The sequence below is a fragment of the Thunnus albacares genome, chromosome 10 (genome assembly GCF_914725855.1).
Source record: "Thunnus albacares chromosome 10, fThuAlb1.1, whole genome shotgun sequence".
Classification (NCBI taxonomy): Eukaryota; Metazoa; Chordata; class Actinopteri; order Scombriformes; family Scombridae; genus Thunnus; species Thunnus albacares.
This window is the reverse complement of record NC_058115.1, coordinates 9289565-9304957: the sequence shown is the minus strand read 5'-3', so window position 1 is coordinate 9304957 and position 15393 is coordinate 9289565. Positions and strand designations below refer to the sequence as shown.

The window sequence follows — 15393 nt, the reverse complement described above, 5'->3', positions numbered from 1 at the left end:
ACAGTATTGATCGGACAGAAAGTTTCTGATCTCAGCCACGGTGGTCTCTCTTTTCCGCACCACCTTCTTTCATCTGTGGAGTCCTTGTGATATTCCTCTTCTCCTACACCTTCATCGATCAGTCCATTCATCCTGTCTCCTGTGATCAGGCCTCTGACTCGTTAACGGCTTTGATACTGAGATCTAGACACACACACGTGCACACACACACACACACACACATAGCCCTCTCTCCTAAGGCACTCTGACATCAAAGAGCTAATTACTCCAGTATTGTTTTATCTGTGTGTGTGTGTGTGTACATGCTTGTTGCCTGGCCTCTGCCTGCAACTGAATGTTTGTCTGCCTGCTTAACTGTCTGTCTGACCATCTGCCAGTCTGCCTGCTTGTCTGCTGTTCATCCTCTTCTTCTGTCACTTTTCGCCGTCTAGCCTGAGTAATCACAAGGGAGTTGTGCCCCAGCCTTGCACACAGACCCCCCCCTCCCCTCCACCCGCACCTCCCCCACCCCCAGCCCAGTGCACTCTCATTCTGTCCCCTCTCTCTCTCTGTCTCTTTGATGGGTTATGATATGTTGACTAAAATAGCTCCTTTTCCCTTTTTAAAAATGTACATTTCCTATTCTGTCATCCCGTGCATTTCCAGGCACCCTCTCTCCTTCCCCACGTCATATCCACTGTCCACATGATTGTGGTTAACTGATCAAGGTCTTGCAGGCGGGAGGGGTGAATGAGTGTGTAGTAGGAAGGGAGAAGGGGGGTGGGGGGAGGAGGGGGAATTCTCTGCGTAAAAGATGAGGATGACCTTTTGCGAGGAAGTGATTTAAATGATGTCCTCTCATCACCAGGGATACCAGTGTGTAAATGTGGATGAGCGTTTGTTGTGGAAAAAACGTCACACTTTTGCACATGCTTACACACACACACGCACACATACACACACACACACACAAACACACACACAATAGCAATAGAACAATACACATTCCCATTTTGTGTGGAAAAAGCCTGAGTCAAATGTCCTCCCTCCAGACCAGACCTTGGTGATGCTTGAAATGAACAGATGTTTAGTGGCAAGGTTCTCTAATATGCTACTCTGAGAGGATGTTGTCTGGCCGTCTTAAACTGTTTGTGTTCGACTGTCTTGTTTATCCGCGAGGCTGGCTGCACTCTGTACGGGGGTGGGATGTACAAGAGTGAATGAATGGAAAGAGGCAGGGTGAGAAGGAGAGAAAGAGAAAGTACCGGGAGGTGAGGAAGAAGAGGGAGAGGGGTAGGCGGTGTGGGGGGGGAGAAAGCAAAGAGGAGATGGAAGTGTGCAGGGGGAGAAGAGCTGGATGCAGATGGGGATCTATTCTCTCCGCACACGCAGACAAGATGGAAATCAGTGGGCGTCTGTGACGTCAATCAGTGTAGACACAAGCAAACACACACACAAACACACACACATACACACACCGAGACACCCCCCTCCTCCTTCTAGTCCCATGCTAATACATGCTTCACTGCAAACAGCAGCAGTGCTACGGATTACAGGCATAAACATCAGCACATACAAACAGCCCCCCCCCCCCCCCCCCCCCCCCACCCACCCACCCACCAAACTCAAACATACGCACACTTAGACACGCAGATCTGAGTTTCATCTCTGACCTGTCTGATGATGTCGTGCTCTCATTTTTGTCAATCATGTAGTAGAATCATAGATACCTATTTTCTGTCACAGTCAGAATCAGTAAGGCAGAAAATAGAAATCTTAAAAGTTTCCACAACAAAGCAAACATGTAGGATCATTCATAAGGTTAAAGAGTCTGAAAACATACATATATTTCATACTTTGTCCTGCTTTGTACTATGATTAAAGGGGTATTCCATCAATTTAGTTTATTTATTTCATATGATAATATTATTTAATATAATAATAATAATATTTATTTATTTAATTCCATAAAGTTTGAGGAAAGACATGAATTGTCAAACCTAACTTTTAGTATGAGTGAAGCTTCAAAAACACTAGATCCTACATTTCCCATAATGCAACTGGCTAGCATCTTAGATTAAACCCTCTCTTATTGGTAAACACTGTCTTGGCTTTGCAGGCTCGCAGGCTTTCCAATTACAGTAAAAATGATTACCCTGATGACATCACGTTGACATCACCAGAGTTATATTTTAGTCTTTGCATGGTGAATAAACTGAATTTTATGTGCAAAATTGGTTGAGTGCCTCTTAATCTTAATTAGGTTTACAGCTTTTCACGTCTGTTCTAAAGCAATAGTCATATACCCAAATGAAGACTGACACAGGTTTTTCTTGCTGTAATCTTGTGTCCTGTTTATACCAGACATACCAGACAATGTAAGTGATGGGGGACGATATCCACATTCCTTCTACCATACAAAAAGATGTATTACACATTAGTCAGTGACACATAGGCTTCAGTGTGAAGTAAAATCATTGGTAAACTTCTACACCAGCCAGCTGCATGTACACATGTGCTGCCTTTTTCTGTGAATTGAAAATCTGCCTTCCAGTCCGCCTGATTGATCACCCATTATGTAAGCTTGCGTCTTTGTCACATGGCTAACATTATGATCCATTATGCTGCATTTAGTTTGCGTAATTAACAAAGTGAGGTCTCAGTGACCCACAGGTTCCTGAATGGATTTGATACCTAAGAGACAGGCAGCGCAGACACCATTCAGGAAACATAATCATCACCCACCATATTCTGCATCAGTACACAATTTTGGTTGATATGTGAGGATTTTGAGTAATGATGGTACAATTTAAGCCTGGAAACAGACCAGATGGATTGAAGCCGCAAGTAGAATAACAAAAGTAATATGATCGACAGGTTTGATTCCTCAAGGTTTTCTGATTCAGTCTCCATGTATGGCATGTATTTGGCAAGTTCGCCTTTAAGAAATCATCCATCCATGTCACAGAGTCGTGACGACACATCTATCTAGAGAAATGAAAAACTATTTTTGAAACACTCCTCACTGCCTTTCCAATTTTGCTTTTAAGGATGAATTAGCGGATAAAGTAAGAGTGCATCAATTTCAATGTGGGGGCGGTGTATGTGCATATCTGACAAGGGGGATTGGAGGTGTGTGTGTGTGTGTGTGTGTGTGTGTGTGTGTGGTGGGTGGTGGGTGGTATTAAAACTAAAGATGCAGCAGCCACTTTCCTTGCCAATTGCTCTATTTCTTTGAGTAAAATGGTTTTCTTGGCTGTTTTTCATCCAGGTTTTTATCCTCTTGTATCCTCAGCTGGAAGAGGACTGAGTCATAGCAGTCAAGGAAGCAGGTGGGTGGGAGGCACACAGTGGGGGTAGGGGGTGAGGAGAAAGGTAGAGGACGTGGGTGGTACGGGTTAAGGGGGGTGAGGGGGAGGGTGTAGTGAATGAAAAAAAATTATGAATGGTGAATACTACAGTATATATACATTTTATTACCTAGAATTCATCAGTCACAGAAAACTTAAAATTATAGATCTCATCTGCAAAGGAGCATGAAACACTCACAAGTCATCACGGTTTCTATTTATTGTGTGCCACTAAGTGTTTTATAATAGCACGTTTATTCATCCCATTTTATAATGGCATTCAATAACATTGCACTCACATGAGACTGTAAATGGCTGGCAATGAAAGAAAGTTACAGAGGAATTAATTTGGAGGGGAGATGAAGGGAGATTGGGGTTCTTGATTCACACTTTTGATAGAGCAACATGTTTCATCCCTTAAGCTTCTGCCAACCCAAACTTGATGCTTTTATTATCATTTATACTGCAGAGGCTGAATGTGCCCACAAGCAATTCCTATTTTAGCTCAGAGGTGTTAAAAGATTTGGAAATTTGAACAAATAAAAAGGTTATAAAATGATACAGAGAAGATAGTCAAATCAAATATATTGGCCGCAGTGTGTGAGACACACAAAGAGAGAAGGACATATGTGTGGGTGATGTTCTCTTTTTGTCTCAGTGAGTTTAAAAAGGTTTGTTGAGGGTAGACAGGTGGGCAGGCCATTAGTAAAATTGATGTGCATGCAGCTGTGTGTATGCGTGTACACATGTGTGTTCGTGTGTGTGTGCTCCTGCTCTGACATCACTGCTGCCGTCACTGCAGCCACCTCACAGTGACTCCCTTGTGACTGAAGGCCTGACAACCTCCCACGCTCTCCCCATCAACTCCCCTGCTCTCACTCCTCTTGCCTCGCTCTATCTATAACCCCCCCCTCCAACTCAATCCTCTGCTTTCTGTTTCCCCCTCAACTCTATTTTCTCCTCCATCCACCTCTCTGTCCACTATCTTTCTCTTTCACTTCACCCACCTCCTTTTCTTTAGCTTGTTTTCATCTCTCTCCCCCTCATTTGGTGTGTGGGTCTTCCCTGTCTTCCGTCATGCTCTCTGCACCCACCGTGCTGCCTGTCTCTGTCTCTATGGAAACCCAGAGTGGACAAGAGTAGCTCAGAGGTCTGTGAGACGCTGATACAGACCATATTAGATCACACGCTCCTTTTCTCTCCCAGAGAGCCACATGCATGCAACCTTGCGCACACAAGTTCAAGCCTACGCTGTGTGTAAATAGATGGCGTGTGACCGTGCCACTACCTGCCATCACACATGAGCCCCCCTCGGTGGAAAGAGATGCCCCCTCTCCCCTTGTGCCCATGACCTAATCAGTGGTGTGAAGTGGGAGAGAGGCCTATTTTTTCATTATACTGTAGATCGCTTTAATTACTAAGCGAAGAAGGGGACCACCTGATACCGCCTCTGCACATTCATTCCCATCTGAAGCACATGCACACACAGAAAAAAGACACATGTGTATACACACGCTCTCTGCCCCCCCTCCTCTCCTGTCTCCCCTTTCAGTCTCACACCTCACAAACCATATTCTCCTCACATTTACACATTGTTGAGCCTGCTGTGTTGCGTAGGCTGTGCGTCATTCGGGTCCAAACACATCTGAAGGACAGGTGATTTGTGATAAGAGGCCTAGCACAGACAGAATTTCACAGCTTTGGGTCGCTCTCTTGGGCACCATCGTGATTTGACGGTCACGCTTAAGTGGATCATTACAGCGCGCAATCATGGGTGTGATACGTGAGCTGAAAAGCGTGACGTTTTTAGGGAAAAGTCGAAGTGGGGGTGAATGAGAATGGAGTAAAAAGACAAGAAAGAAAATGACATTGGAATTCTTTTTCTCTTTCAAGTTATCTGCTTTTAAAAGAATTAAATTTCTCATTTGAAGGTTTGTTGTATTTACCCTTTATTTTATCAAAATGTACATGAATAAACTACAACAAAGGACTACATTAAAGAAGACATCAAAATGGGCAGCAATAACAGGGGTCAACAACTGAACACACACCCAACCCAGCCCCCAGCCCACCCCATTAACACCCCCAGTGCAGTGAGATAAAGACATGCCAATGATGTCTCACATTTAGGCACTTGATTTCCCTACCAAACCATCTTTGGTCATAGTTGCTGTTGCACGGCTTTAAACTTAGATTCAAACAAGTTTGAAGTGGATTTGAACTTGTTCCATGTTGATTCTGGATGCTGATTCATGCAAACAGGAGTCGTACAAGTTTAAACGGAAATCCTTTCGGTTGAGGCAGATTGCTCTTTATCTGCCAGGTTTAGAGATGACCCAAAGATGGTTATAGCCTGACCACCTCCATAGAGTAAACTTTAGCATTAAATAAATCAGAACACTAGATGGTACAGTTCTTCACATGATTATAGAAAGGACTCCACAAGGGAAAGGAATCAAGCACTACATCTTAACACAGTTTACCTGAAAACAATGCAGTGTATTCACACACAATATTCTGTAATCAATATGCTGTACAGTCTATTGCAAAGGCATTGTTGTTGGTATTTTCTTAAGAACTACCAGTCTTTTTACCACCGAGTATTATCTTGGAAAGTCTTGCAAAAATAGATCAATTTTTTATTAAATTAAAAGCCTTTGCTTTGACTTCGGGATGTGATTTATATATGTAGCTACTCATGCGTTGTCTAACTTTGTGTGCATACAGTAGACTGTATGTATGTTTGTGTCTATGTACTGTGTGTGCGTGTGTGTGTGTGTGTCAGAGTGTGTGTGTGTGCATGCATGTGTGTATTTTGACAAAAGTACTGTACACACTGGTAGACTTATCCCTCTGTATTTTTTTTTAGAATACACCCCTTCAGTAAAGGAATAACAAAGTTACATTTAACTGTTTAAGAAGCATAGTAGCCACACAGTATTTGGCAGTGAGAGAACAGTCCTAATTTATCCATGCACAATATCAACCACAGGCAAGGTCCACATTCTGAACAAACCCATTAAGAACAACACAGTAAGAACATGAAAAGAGTGTACAATAATTCAAGAACCTGGAAGTGACTGTTTCTGTGTGTGCGTGTGTGTGTGTGTGTGTGTGTGTCTGTGTGTGCGCGCATGTGTGTGTGTGTGTGTGTCTATGCATGTGTGTGAATGTCAACAGCACAGTTGGTTTCCCGGGGAGACCAAAGGGCTATGACTCATGCAGTGCATACAGCATTTTCTGGAATTTTAACAATATCGGAAGAATTATTATTTTCCCACAAAGCCCAGATAATTACATATAATCATGTTAGAACCTTACAGAGTACTCGGGGAGTTTACTGTAAAAAACCCACTCAATCCCACCCCCACAGGTCTATTATAGACCAAACAGTTTATCCCTGGATTATATTTCCATTCTCCAGCTCTTTCATCATGGCAAGCACCTCTTGCTCTATTGTGTGTTTTGTGTAATTAAGTATGTGTGTTTTAGACTAGTCCAGTCTGTGTGTGCAGGTGTAAGGGGTACGGTTGGTAAAGGAGAGTTGATCCCCCTTGGGGTATGTAGTAGCTGCAGTAGCTGGGCTCTGTTATATAGGGGGCGCTGTGCTCGGCAAGGTACGGGGCAGGCTGGTAGAAGCATGTCACATGGTCTGTGTTGGGGATAATGTTCTGCTCTCCTAGAACCTTCAGCGCCAGCACTGTGATCATGTTAAGTGTCTGACGCCTCTCATGTCCCATCAGACACACTGTGCTGTCGTCTACCACACGACGCAGCGTCATCAGGTACTGGTACTTGCTTCTCTCCTCACCGATGAAGTGGTTCTTCAAGTAGGACAGGATCTTCCTCTGTTGCTCCTGCACATCAGGGAAATCTATGAAAAAGCGTGAGCACATATAGCGCTCCAGTGTCTTTATCTGAGTCTCACTGGCTGGTCGATAGTCCCTGACCAACAGGTTGCTGTATTTCAACAAGCCGCCACCTCGAATCTCTTCAGGGTTCCTTGTAGCAATTAGGCGATAGCGCAGGTGGTCCATTGCTGCCTCAAAGTCGCCGTACATGCTCTCTGCCAGGACCTCAACGGCAGGGACAGAGCCAGATGCCCGAGGAGCGTTGCTCTGTTCAGGCATGTCTGCAGTTACTGTGTGGGCCTCTTTGTTCTCAGACATGGAGCTGGATGCCTCATCGGCTTTTGGAGGGGCAGATTCCCCTGGGCCGTCAGACTGATGGTGAGGCAGCACATGTGAGGTGGAGCTCGGGATTGTGATTGGAAAAGAGACAGGCTCTGCAACCCGAGGCAACGATGAGATATAATCTTGTTCCTTTTTATCCTCCAACTGTAGGAGAGGAACTCCTTGCTGAGGGGAGGGCTCTTTAATGTGTTCCTCGCCGTCTGTGTTAAGTATCAAAGGCTCTATGTCTGAAGATACCTGAGGTACGAGATCCTCTGACTCCACTGGTGGAGTGAGGCAGAGGAGGGGAGGGCTGAGGCTGGGGGAAGGGGGGGTAAGACACAGAGGAGGAGGGCTGAGGCTAAGCATAGGAGGGGTGAGATAAGGGGGTGAGCTGAGGCAGGACGAGGTAGGGCTGAAACTCAAGGGTGGAGAGCCAAAGCTGGTAGTTGGGTTGACAGTGCTCAGCATTGGAGATGAGAGGCTGTGAGAGGGAGTTGTCAGACATGGGGGAGGGCTGAGGCTGGGGGGTGAGGGAGTGAAGCAAGGAGGGGAGAGACTAAGTACGGGAGGGGTTATACAGGAAACGGGAGGGGTGACACAGTCGGAAGAGGGAGGTGAACTGAGTGTGGTCTCTTGTGGGCTGCTGTTTGACTGATCCATCATTTTGGTCCGAAATCCTCTGTTATCATCTTCATCACTGAGCCCAGTTTCTGAGGTATGTGCGGGTTCTTGAGTGTTTGAGCTGGATGTATCAGAGTGTAAAACTAATGTGTCCAGAGAGTCAGGAGGCTCTGATTGTTTGGGTGGAGAGGCAGTTTCTCTAGGGGAGGACTGGCTTTGCTGATCCAAAGCCACAGGTGGTGTCTCTTTCAGGCTCTGAATAGTTGTCTCGCATGAACCCTCTGTGACTAACTGACAGGCTGATGGCTCTTGAGGTAAAGCAGATGTGGGATCCACAGCAGTGGTGGACATTATATCAGGGGCTGGATCGGGAGCTGAGGTAAGGTCTAGGTTTGACGCAAGGTTAGTGGAGGGGTTGGGTTCAGGCCCAGGGTTTGTTTTAGTTGAGATGATAGTTGGTGTAGGGTCTAAACTGGTAGCTTTAATGGGACAGGTCTTAACATTCGGCTTTGGGTCAAAGGCTATATCAGGTTCAGGGCTAGGACAGGGATTTGGATCTAGACAGGAAGCTGTGGCAGGATCACTTTCAGACACTGCACTAGGGTAAGGATTGGGGGTAACCTTCCTACACATCCTCCGAGGGGGTTTAGGAGAGGAGTGTTTGAGCACCACCATATGGGAAAGTCTATCTGAGGCCTTACAAGAAGGAGGACTGGAGGTCTTTTTGTCAGAAACAAGGCTGGGTGGTGCAGGTAAAATGTCCTGAGTATCTGGAGGGTTAACGGCATCAAGTATGTGAGGCAATTTTTCTGAGTTATCTGTATGTAGTGTGCTGTGAACCTCCAGTTTATCCTGGGTGCCAGTAGGCTGTGTGTTGTGAAGTGTGAGAGATATGGAAGAGGTGGAGCAGAAAGAATCAATACCCTGTGTGTCCTCTGTGTGTTTTGCTTCTGATGCTAAACTCTCTTCTGTCATTTGACTTATTTCTGTGTCAATCTTCCTCTCTGCTTGTATCTGCTCCCCTGTCTCCGTTTCTACTTTGCTTTCATCTGACAACTGGTTCTCTATCTTTGCATGTGAAGATGCGCCACTGTCTGGAGAGGACATTAGTTGTGTTTTATCTTTTTCATTGATCCTCTGATCCTCACTCAAACACTTAGAGAAGTCTGTTTTGTCAGAGTGCTCTTTACTATGGGAGTCTTCTGCCAGGTTTAGGGACTCTGTTTGGGTTGGGTTTGAGGTTTTTGGCAACTCAGTCTGTCCCATCGGCTCAATGGGTTCTTTCTGTTCAACAGGGGGTTTTGTTTGATTTGCTGGCTTTTTACCATCACAGGGCTCGATTTGCTCTGACTGCTCTACCTTTGTTGAGCATTTGGTCGTGTCCAAGACCTCTGGCTCATGTTTGAGTTCAATCTGAGTTGACGGTTCAGCTTTCTCTGAGGTTTGTTTCTCTCCTGACAACAGGTTTAGAGAGGTCTGGTCAGAGAGGTTCGTCTCATTGAAGTTTTCTCTGTGTTCTTCAATCTCTGTCTGTGTTTTGTCCTTGTTGTCTGATTCCGCTGTGGAGTGTTTTGTCTGGTTTGTATGTTGAGTTTGCTGTGAGAGTTCAGTCTGGGGTTCCTTTTTATGCACACCTTCTCTCTGCTCTGCCTGGCTGAGCTCAGCCCCTAAACTGGATGAGTCCCTACCAGTGGACATTTCTGTTTCTGCAGCAGTGGCCTGTTTAAGCAGAGAGGGAGAATCTTTACTCTGATTTCCTGCGGGCTGGTCCTTGAGATCAACAGTATTCTTTTTGTGCTGTGACTCCTGCTGCATGTAGGACTCAAGCAGACGATCCAGAATGATCTGAAAGGAGTCAACGCTGAACTCAAACTGCCGCCTCAGTGCGCTCACAAACTTGAGCTCCAGATTTTTGCCACTGTTGTTTGAGAGGGAGATGAGGCTCCAGCGGTCGTGTTCATTGAAGACCTTGACCATCTTCTGGACGTAGGCCTCCTTCATTGTGGCACTGCTGATCCTCTCTCTGTTGACCCCAGCTGGTAGGCAGTCCAGCAAGCAGCCCAGCACTGACTCTTTGATCACCTGGAAGGAGAATAGGTCAACAACATGACAGCTACAACTAATGACTGCAATCTGAGTGCAATATTGCTTGCATTATTGAACTGTGTGCAGTTTAATGTATAAAGCAGTTAAACATATTAAAATCAATACTAGTGATTCAGACTTATTGTAAAATGTTCTAAAATTGAATTATATAATATTACAATAATGTCATTATCAATATGAAACCACAAGAATCAATACTGCAGCCTGCCAGAGACACTAGAGATTCAGTGCCATCAAAGATAATACAGCAGAGTAAATGCTGGTTAATGCAGGGGCTTGTACTCCAGCATTCAATGCTCATTACACTGACCTGCTTCCTTTCTTAATTAGAGTAATCAGTGTGCAGTGTCAGTCATACCTGGAACTCCTCCTGACTGGGCAACTCCACTCCAAAGATGATGTCCAGGTCCTTGTAGCTGGTTCCGTTGTCTCGGACTAGGACGTGGCTGGCTGTTGAGCCGTTCAGACGGACATCTCTTACTGTGATTCCCTGCTTCTGCAGTCTGGCCCGTACAGCTATGATGATGTCATGAGGACGAAGCTCCAGCGTGGGGAAGTTCCCCCGGCCGTGGATCGGAACTACATCCGACAGAACCTGATGGAGAACTTCCACCTGCTCAGCATTCAGGCTGTGGAACCGCTGACTGGATTTGTTTTCAGACATGCTGCTGCCCTGAAGGGAGGGATAGAGGACAACAATAAGAGTTTATTACTTCCTAACAAAATGTGCTTAACTAAATGTGTTTAACTCTCCCTCTCCATCTCTCTTTCTCTCTCTCACACACACACACTTAGCACTCACTCACACTCATATGCACACTCCCTGTTAGTCTGCTGTCTGCAAGTCACAGCTTGGCTGACAGCTTTTCCACAATGCTAATGTAACTGCTGTGTTGACAGGCTGACACATGGAGTGATGCTTTGCATATACTGCTCAACCAGATCACAACTAATTAAGGACAAGTGTTTCACTAGGATCTGTAACACATTACAGGATTTACTATGCTAGAAAAGTATCACATTAATTAGTACCTTTATTTACACCCCATCTCACTCTGAAACAATAAATGAATCAAAGTGCAATCCAGTGTTTTTATAAACTTTACACAGAACAGACACATTAAAATCATACTAATGTTAATGTGTAATATAAAATAAAAATTATAATGTGTACATATATATACAGGCAGACTTAATCTTTGTTTATTGATTGTTTCCACCGGAGGAGCAAGGGTTAAGCTGAATGAGTCATCACCGGCAGACTGCATTAATCACACCAACGTCACTAATTAAAGACACACATCTGTTTTTGTGTCCGTGTGTGCAGCACATGATGTGTAAACACTAACACAAACAATCATTCTCCAAGTGAGTGCACACAAGCTAATTTTTTTTTATTTTTATAACACCTTTGTAAAATGGAACACAAACTGGAACAAAGTGGGATTTAATATCAGCCAATTAATCTTGTTTGGTTGCCACATGTGTAATCCTCCTGGCAGTTACGCACGCAACCTCTGCATCCAGACTCTATCAATCAATCTCTACAAACTAGACACATTTTCAATAAGCCAAACAACATTTGCCTAACCATGTAAGCCAGGAAAGTCTTGGTTATGTGATTGAGTGTGTGATTATGGGCGCCCGTCAAAGTGTTTCAGGGAGTGGGTGCTTGTGTTTGAGTGTGCAATTGTGGTTCATAGCAGCCCATTATGATCTATTGTTTGCTTTAATCAATAGTTGTCACTCAGTGCTACAGCTGAATGCCGCTGATTGCTATGATTTGTCAATACTAGGAGGGTAAACATTGGGATACTAATGAGCAGTAATGGGATGCTTTCTGGTACTCGTTTGTCAGACATCAGAGGGTTATAGTCTGTAATAACCACAAACAATTTATAATAGGGAGTGTTTATAAATCTAATCCGTGTAGCAGTATTTCAACAAACATGAAAAGCACTTTATCCCATTACAACTGTATTACAACAAATACTACATTTGAAAAAAAAAAGGTGCTGAGGCAACCTGTCTGCCCGTTCAAAAAGAAGAGCTGAGTATGCTTACCAGAGGACAAAGTTGAGTCTGAGAACATTAAGCTCCAGCTAAAAAAACTGCTGTGGATGAGACATCTGTCTGAGCCCCACATCAACGAGCTTCAAGTTGCAGGAAATAGAAACAGAAACCACGCACCAGAGGCAATAAATACTGTCCTAGATATTGACACTGATCATATATACACGGTAACAATGTGTTGAGGAGGCAGAGAGGCACTGCAGGACTGTTTTCCAGCTGGCCCCTGTATCTCCCCCTCCCCTTTCGCACTCTTCTGCAAACTTGCAGCCTGAGTGACTCATCCAGGCGTATCAGCTCAGCTCGCACATAATCTATGGCCACTGAAAGCCCAACAAATCCGAGGGTCTCATACACACCGGACTAAATCCAAAACAAACAAAAGCAATAATGTTCTCTCAACTTAGGCTGCTGTCTTGGGTATAAAAACTGCAAAGCGGCAGACAGGAAAGCAAACAATTATGTCCTAACAGAACTGAGTGTTTTTTTAGTTGTACACTGTAATGTAAATACCCTTACTTGAAGAATTATAATCCCATAAACTATGCGTAATACTGAAATAGCAGGTAACAACTCAATAATTGCTGTGTAACCCTGCAAAATGTAAATGCGATTACTATTGACCATGAACTGATATTAAATATATACAAGGTATGTAAAAAATTCTACTCTGAAATGATTTTCTAGTGGTCTCCACATAACATTACCACACAGTCTCCTCATGTTTCACAGTCCATCACTACCTAAAATGTACTGGAAACGACCCAGAGCCCTGTTGAGTTTCCTTCTGCCCTGCAGGTCTTCACTCTAATCACGCACTTTACACCTGAGATGCCAGGTGAAGGTAATTAACAGCAATTAAATACCTGGCAGGATAAAGGGCAGAAGTGCTTCTGACTACTACAGGATTAAAAGCACATTAGATACCGGTGTATATGTAGTGGATAGGGTCCATGCGGCCACACCAAAAAGTGAATTAACCAACTTCACAGAGCTGATGGGTCTTACCTGTTGCTGTGATATTTGAGGGAGCGACTGGCTCCCGGTCTGACAGCGGGATTAAACCTTCCACCGAGCTTCAGGTCCGGAGAGTTTGCGTGTCTTGTACGAGGGTTTGTTTTTCTTTTAAAGTCACTACCCACTCCCGGTTAGACTCTGTGCTGATGCAGCTCTGTCCCTTACAAGGCATGTGAGGCGAGAATCTGTGCTCGAGTTCATTCGGGCGCTGTCCAGGAGGCGCGTGGTGCTGAAATGAAGACTGAAATGAGTCCTCGCGCTCTTGTTTTCTCCTCCGGCCGCCCGGAGCGTAACGCAGTTTCCATAGCGACCTGCCGTCATTCAGTTATGACTGGGGAGTGTGTGTGTGAGTGTGAGTGTGTACGCCAGGTATTCCTCATGCTGTGGGGACATAAATCTGTTTACACCAGTGGTTCTCAAACTTTTTCACGTCAATGACCGCTAAACTGACAAAAAATTAGACCACGGACCAAGATTTTTGCTTGTAGATGTTTTATTACAGAAAGTGTATGAAACCCATGGACAAAATAATCATACATGCTGTCATTGTGTTGCTTATGGATGGAATTATAATGAAAATAAATTATTCCCCTTTTTGCTGATGACCCCCTGGAACCTCCTCAAGGACCCTTGGGGGTCCCCGGACCCCACTTTGAGAACCATTGGTTTACACAGTCATATTGTGGAGACTTGCCTCCCTTATGGGGTTAGGCATGTGGTAGTTATGGTTAAGCTTAGGATAAGTCTCCATGCAATGAATGTAAGTCAGTGGCATGTCCTCTGATGGAGTTGTGTGTTGTGGTGGTGGTGAGGCAGGTGGCGTTAACAGGTGTCAGGGATAATAATAATAATAATAATAATAATTGTATTTATATAGAACTAAACAAGTTACAAAGTGCTTTACAAAGACATAAATACAAGAGAAATTAACAGATAAATAATAAATAAAAGTAGAATTGATACACTATTAATAATAAGTGAGGTATGAATAATTAAAACAGAGGAAAAACAAAAGAATAACTGATACAAGAGAAAGAAATTCTGAAAAAGTGCGTTTTAAGAGAAATTTAAAGATATTGTACTGCCTGAATGAATGAGACTCTCATGGTTATTATACCAGTCACAGCAGTTTTTATGTGTGCCTGCTCTGGTGTGTTTGTCGTATAACTGGGAGCTAAAATACACAGAATTTACAGTGTAATTTTGTAATGGTTGAAGTTGAGGTCAGGACTTCTTTGTTTGGGTGGTGCAGCTATAGCTCAAACCTCAGAGGACCTGTGCTAAAAGTAGCCAACTGAACATGTGGTTTTATAAGGAACATCTTTAAAACACGTGTCATTCACTTCTTCACTCTCACTCACACACATCATTATATCCAGTGTGTCCATAATACGGAGTATGACTCATCCGTGCTGCTCCCTCCCCCTCTGACCCAGCCGATAATCCCACCCAACCCCAGCCCCCTTTCGGCCGGCCGGTGCACGCATAAGCACACAAACCACTTTCTATACTACGGTATGTCTTCGCCATCAAAGATCCTTTTCTCTCCCCATCGCTGCAATTCCTGGACGCCAGTTTCATCTCTTCAACGCCAACCAGCCTAAATCCCTGTATGCTGCCGTCAGCTCACAGACATGCAGAACCAGACTAATAAAACCTCTAAATAAACTGCGAGACAGATGTTACAAACTCGTTGCAGCATAAGAAATGAAGTGGGAAAAACACATGATTTAAAAAGCGTTAAGGCAAACGGTGAGTTGCTCTGTAGAAAAGGTCAATTTACTCCCTCACAAGAAAAAAAGCACAAATGACGTCACTAGACGTGTACCACAACCTACCGATATACGGCGGGTACAAACTATTTATAGCCTCTGGATGGAACTTGTCCGCGCTCGTCCACTTCTCGAACAGTCGTGACGTAGCAGGCGCGAGCACGCCATGCAAAATCGTGACCGTGTGCGTGACGACGGTGAAAGGTAGCCAGGAGTGTCAGCGACTGTCTTCAAAGATAAAGATGAGTCAAGATAGTTCACGCACCTGTTCCAACCATGCTTCCAGACTGAAGTTGTTTTCTT

General features: G+C 44.3%; 1 protein-coding gene across 2 annotated transcripts; it reads right to left on the bottom strand.

Annotated features, from left to right (window-relative positions):
• Positions 1-5406: 5406 nt before the first annotated feature.
• Positions 5407-13588, bottom strand: LOC122991097 (mucin-5AC). Of its 2 annotated transcripts, none has more exons than XM_044364728.1 (3): positions 13310-13588; positions 10590-10904; positions 5407-10207 (listed from the first exon to the last, which is right to left on the bottom strand). In XM_044364728.1, exons 2-3 carry the CDS (start codon positions 10893-10895, stop codon positions 6818-6820), a joined length of 3696 nt encoding a protein of 1231 aa, XP_044220663.1. In that variant the 5' UTR covers positions 10896-10904; positions 13310-13588; the 3' UTR covers positions 5407-6817. The 2 variants fall into 2 exon arrangements, with proteins under 2 accessions (XP_044220663.1, XP_044220665.1); XM_044364730.1 differs by lacking the exon at positions 13310-13588 and adding an exon at positions 12296-13277.
• Between the last annotated feature and the right edge of the window lie 1805 nt (positions 13589-15393).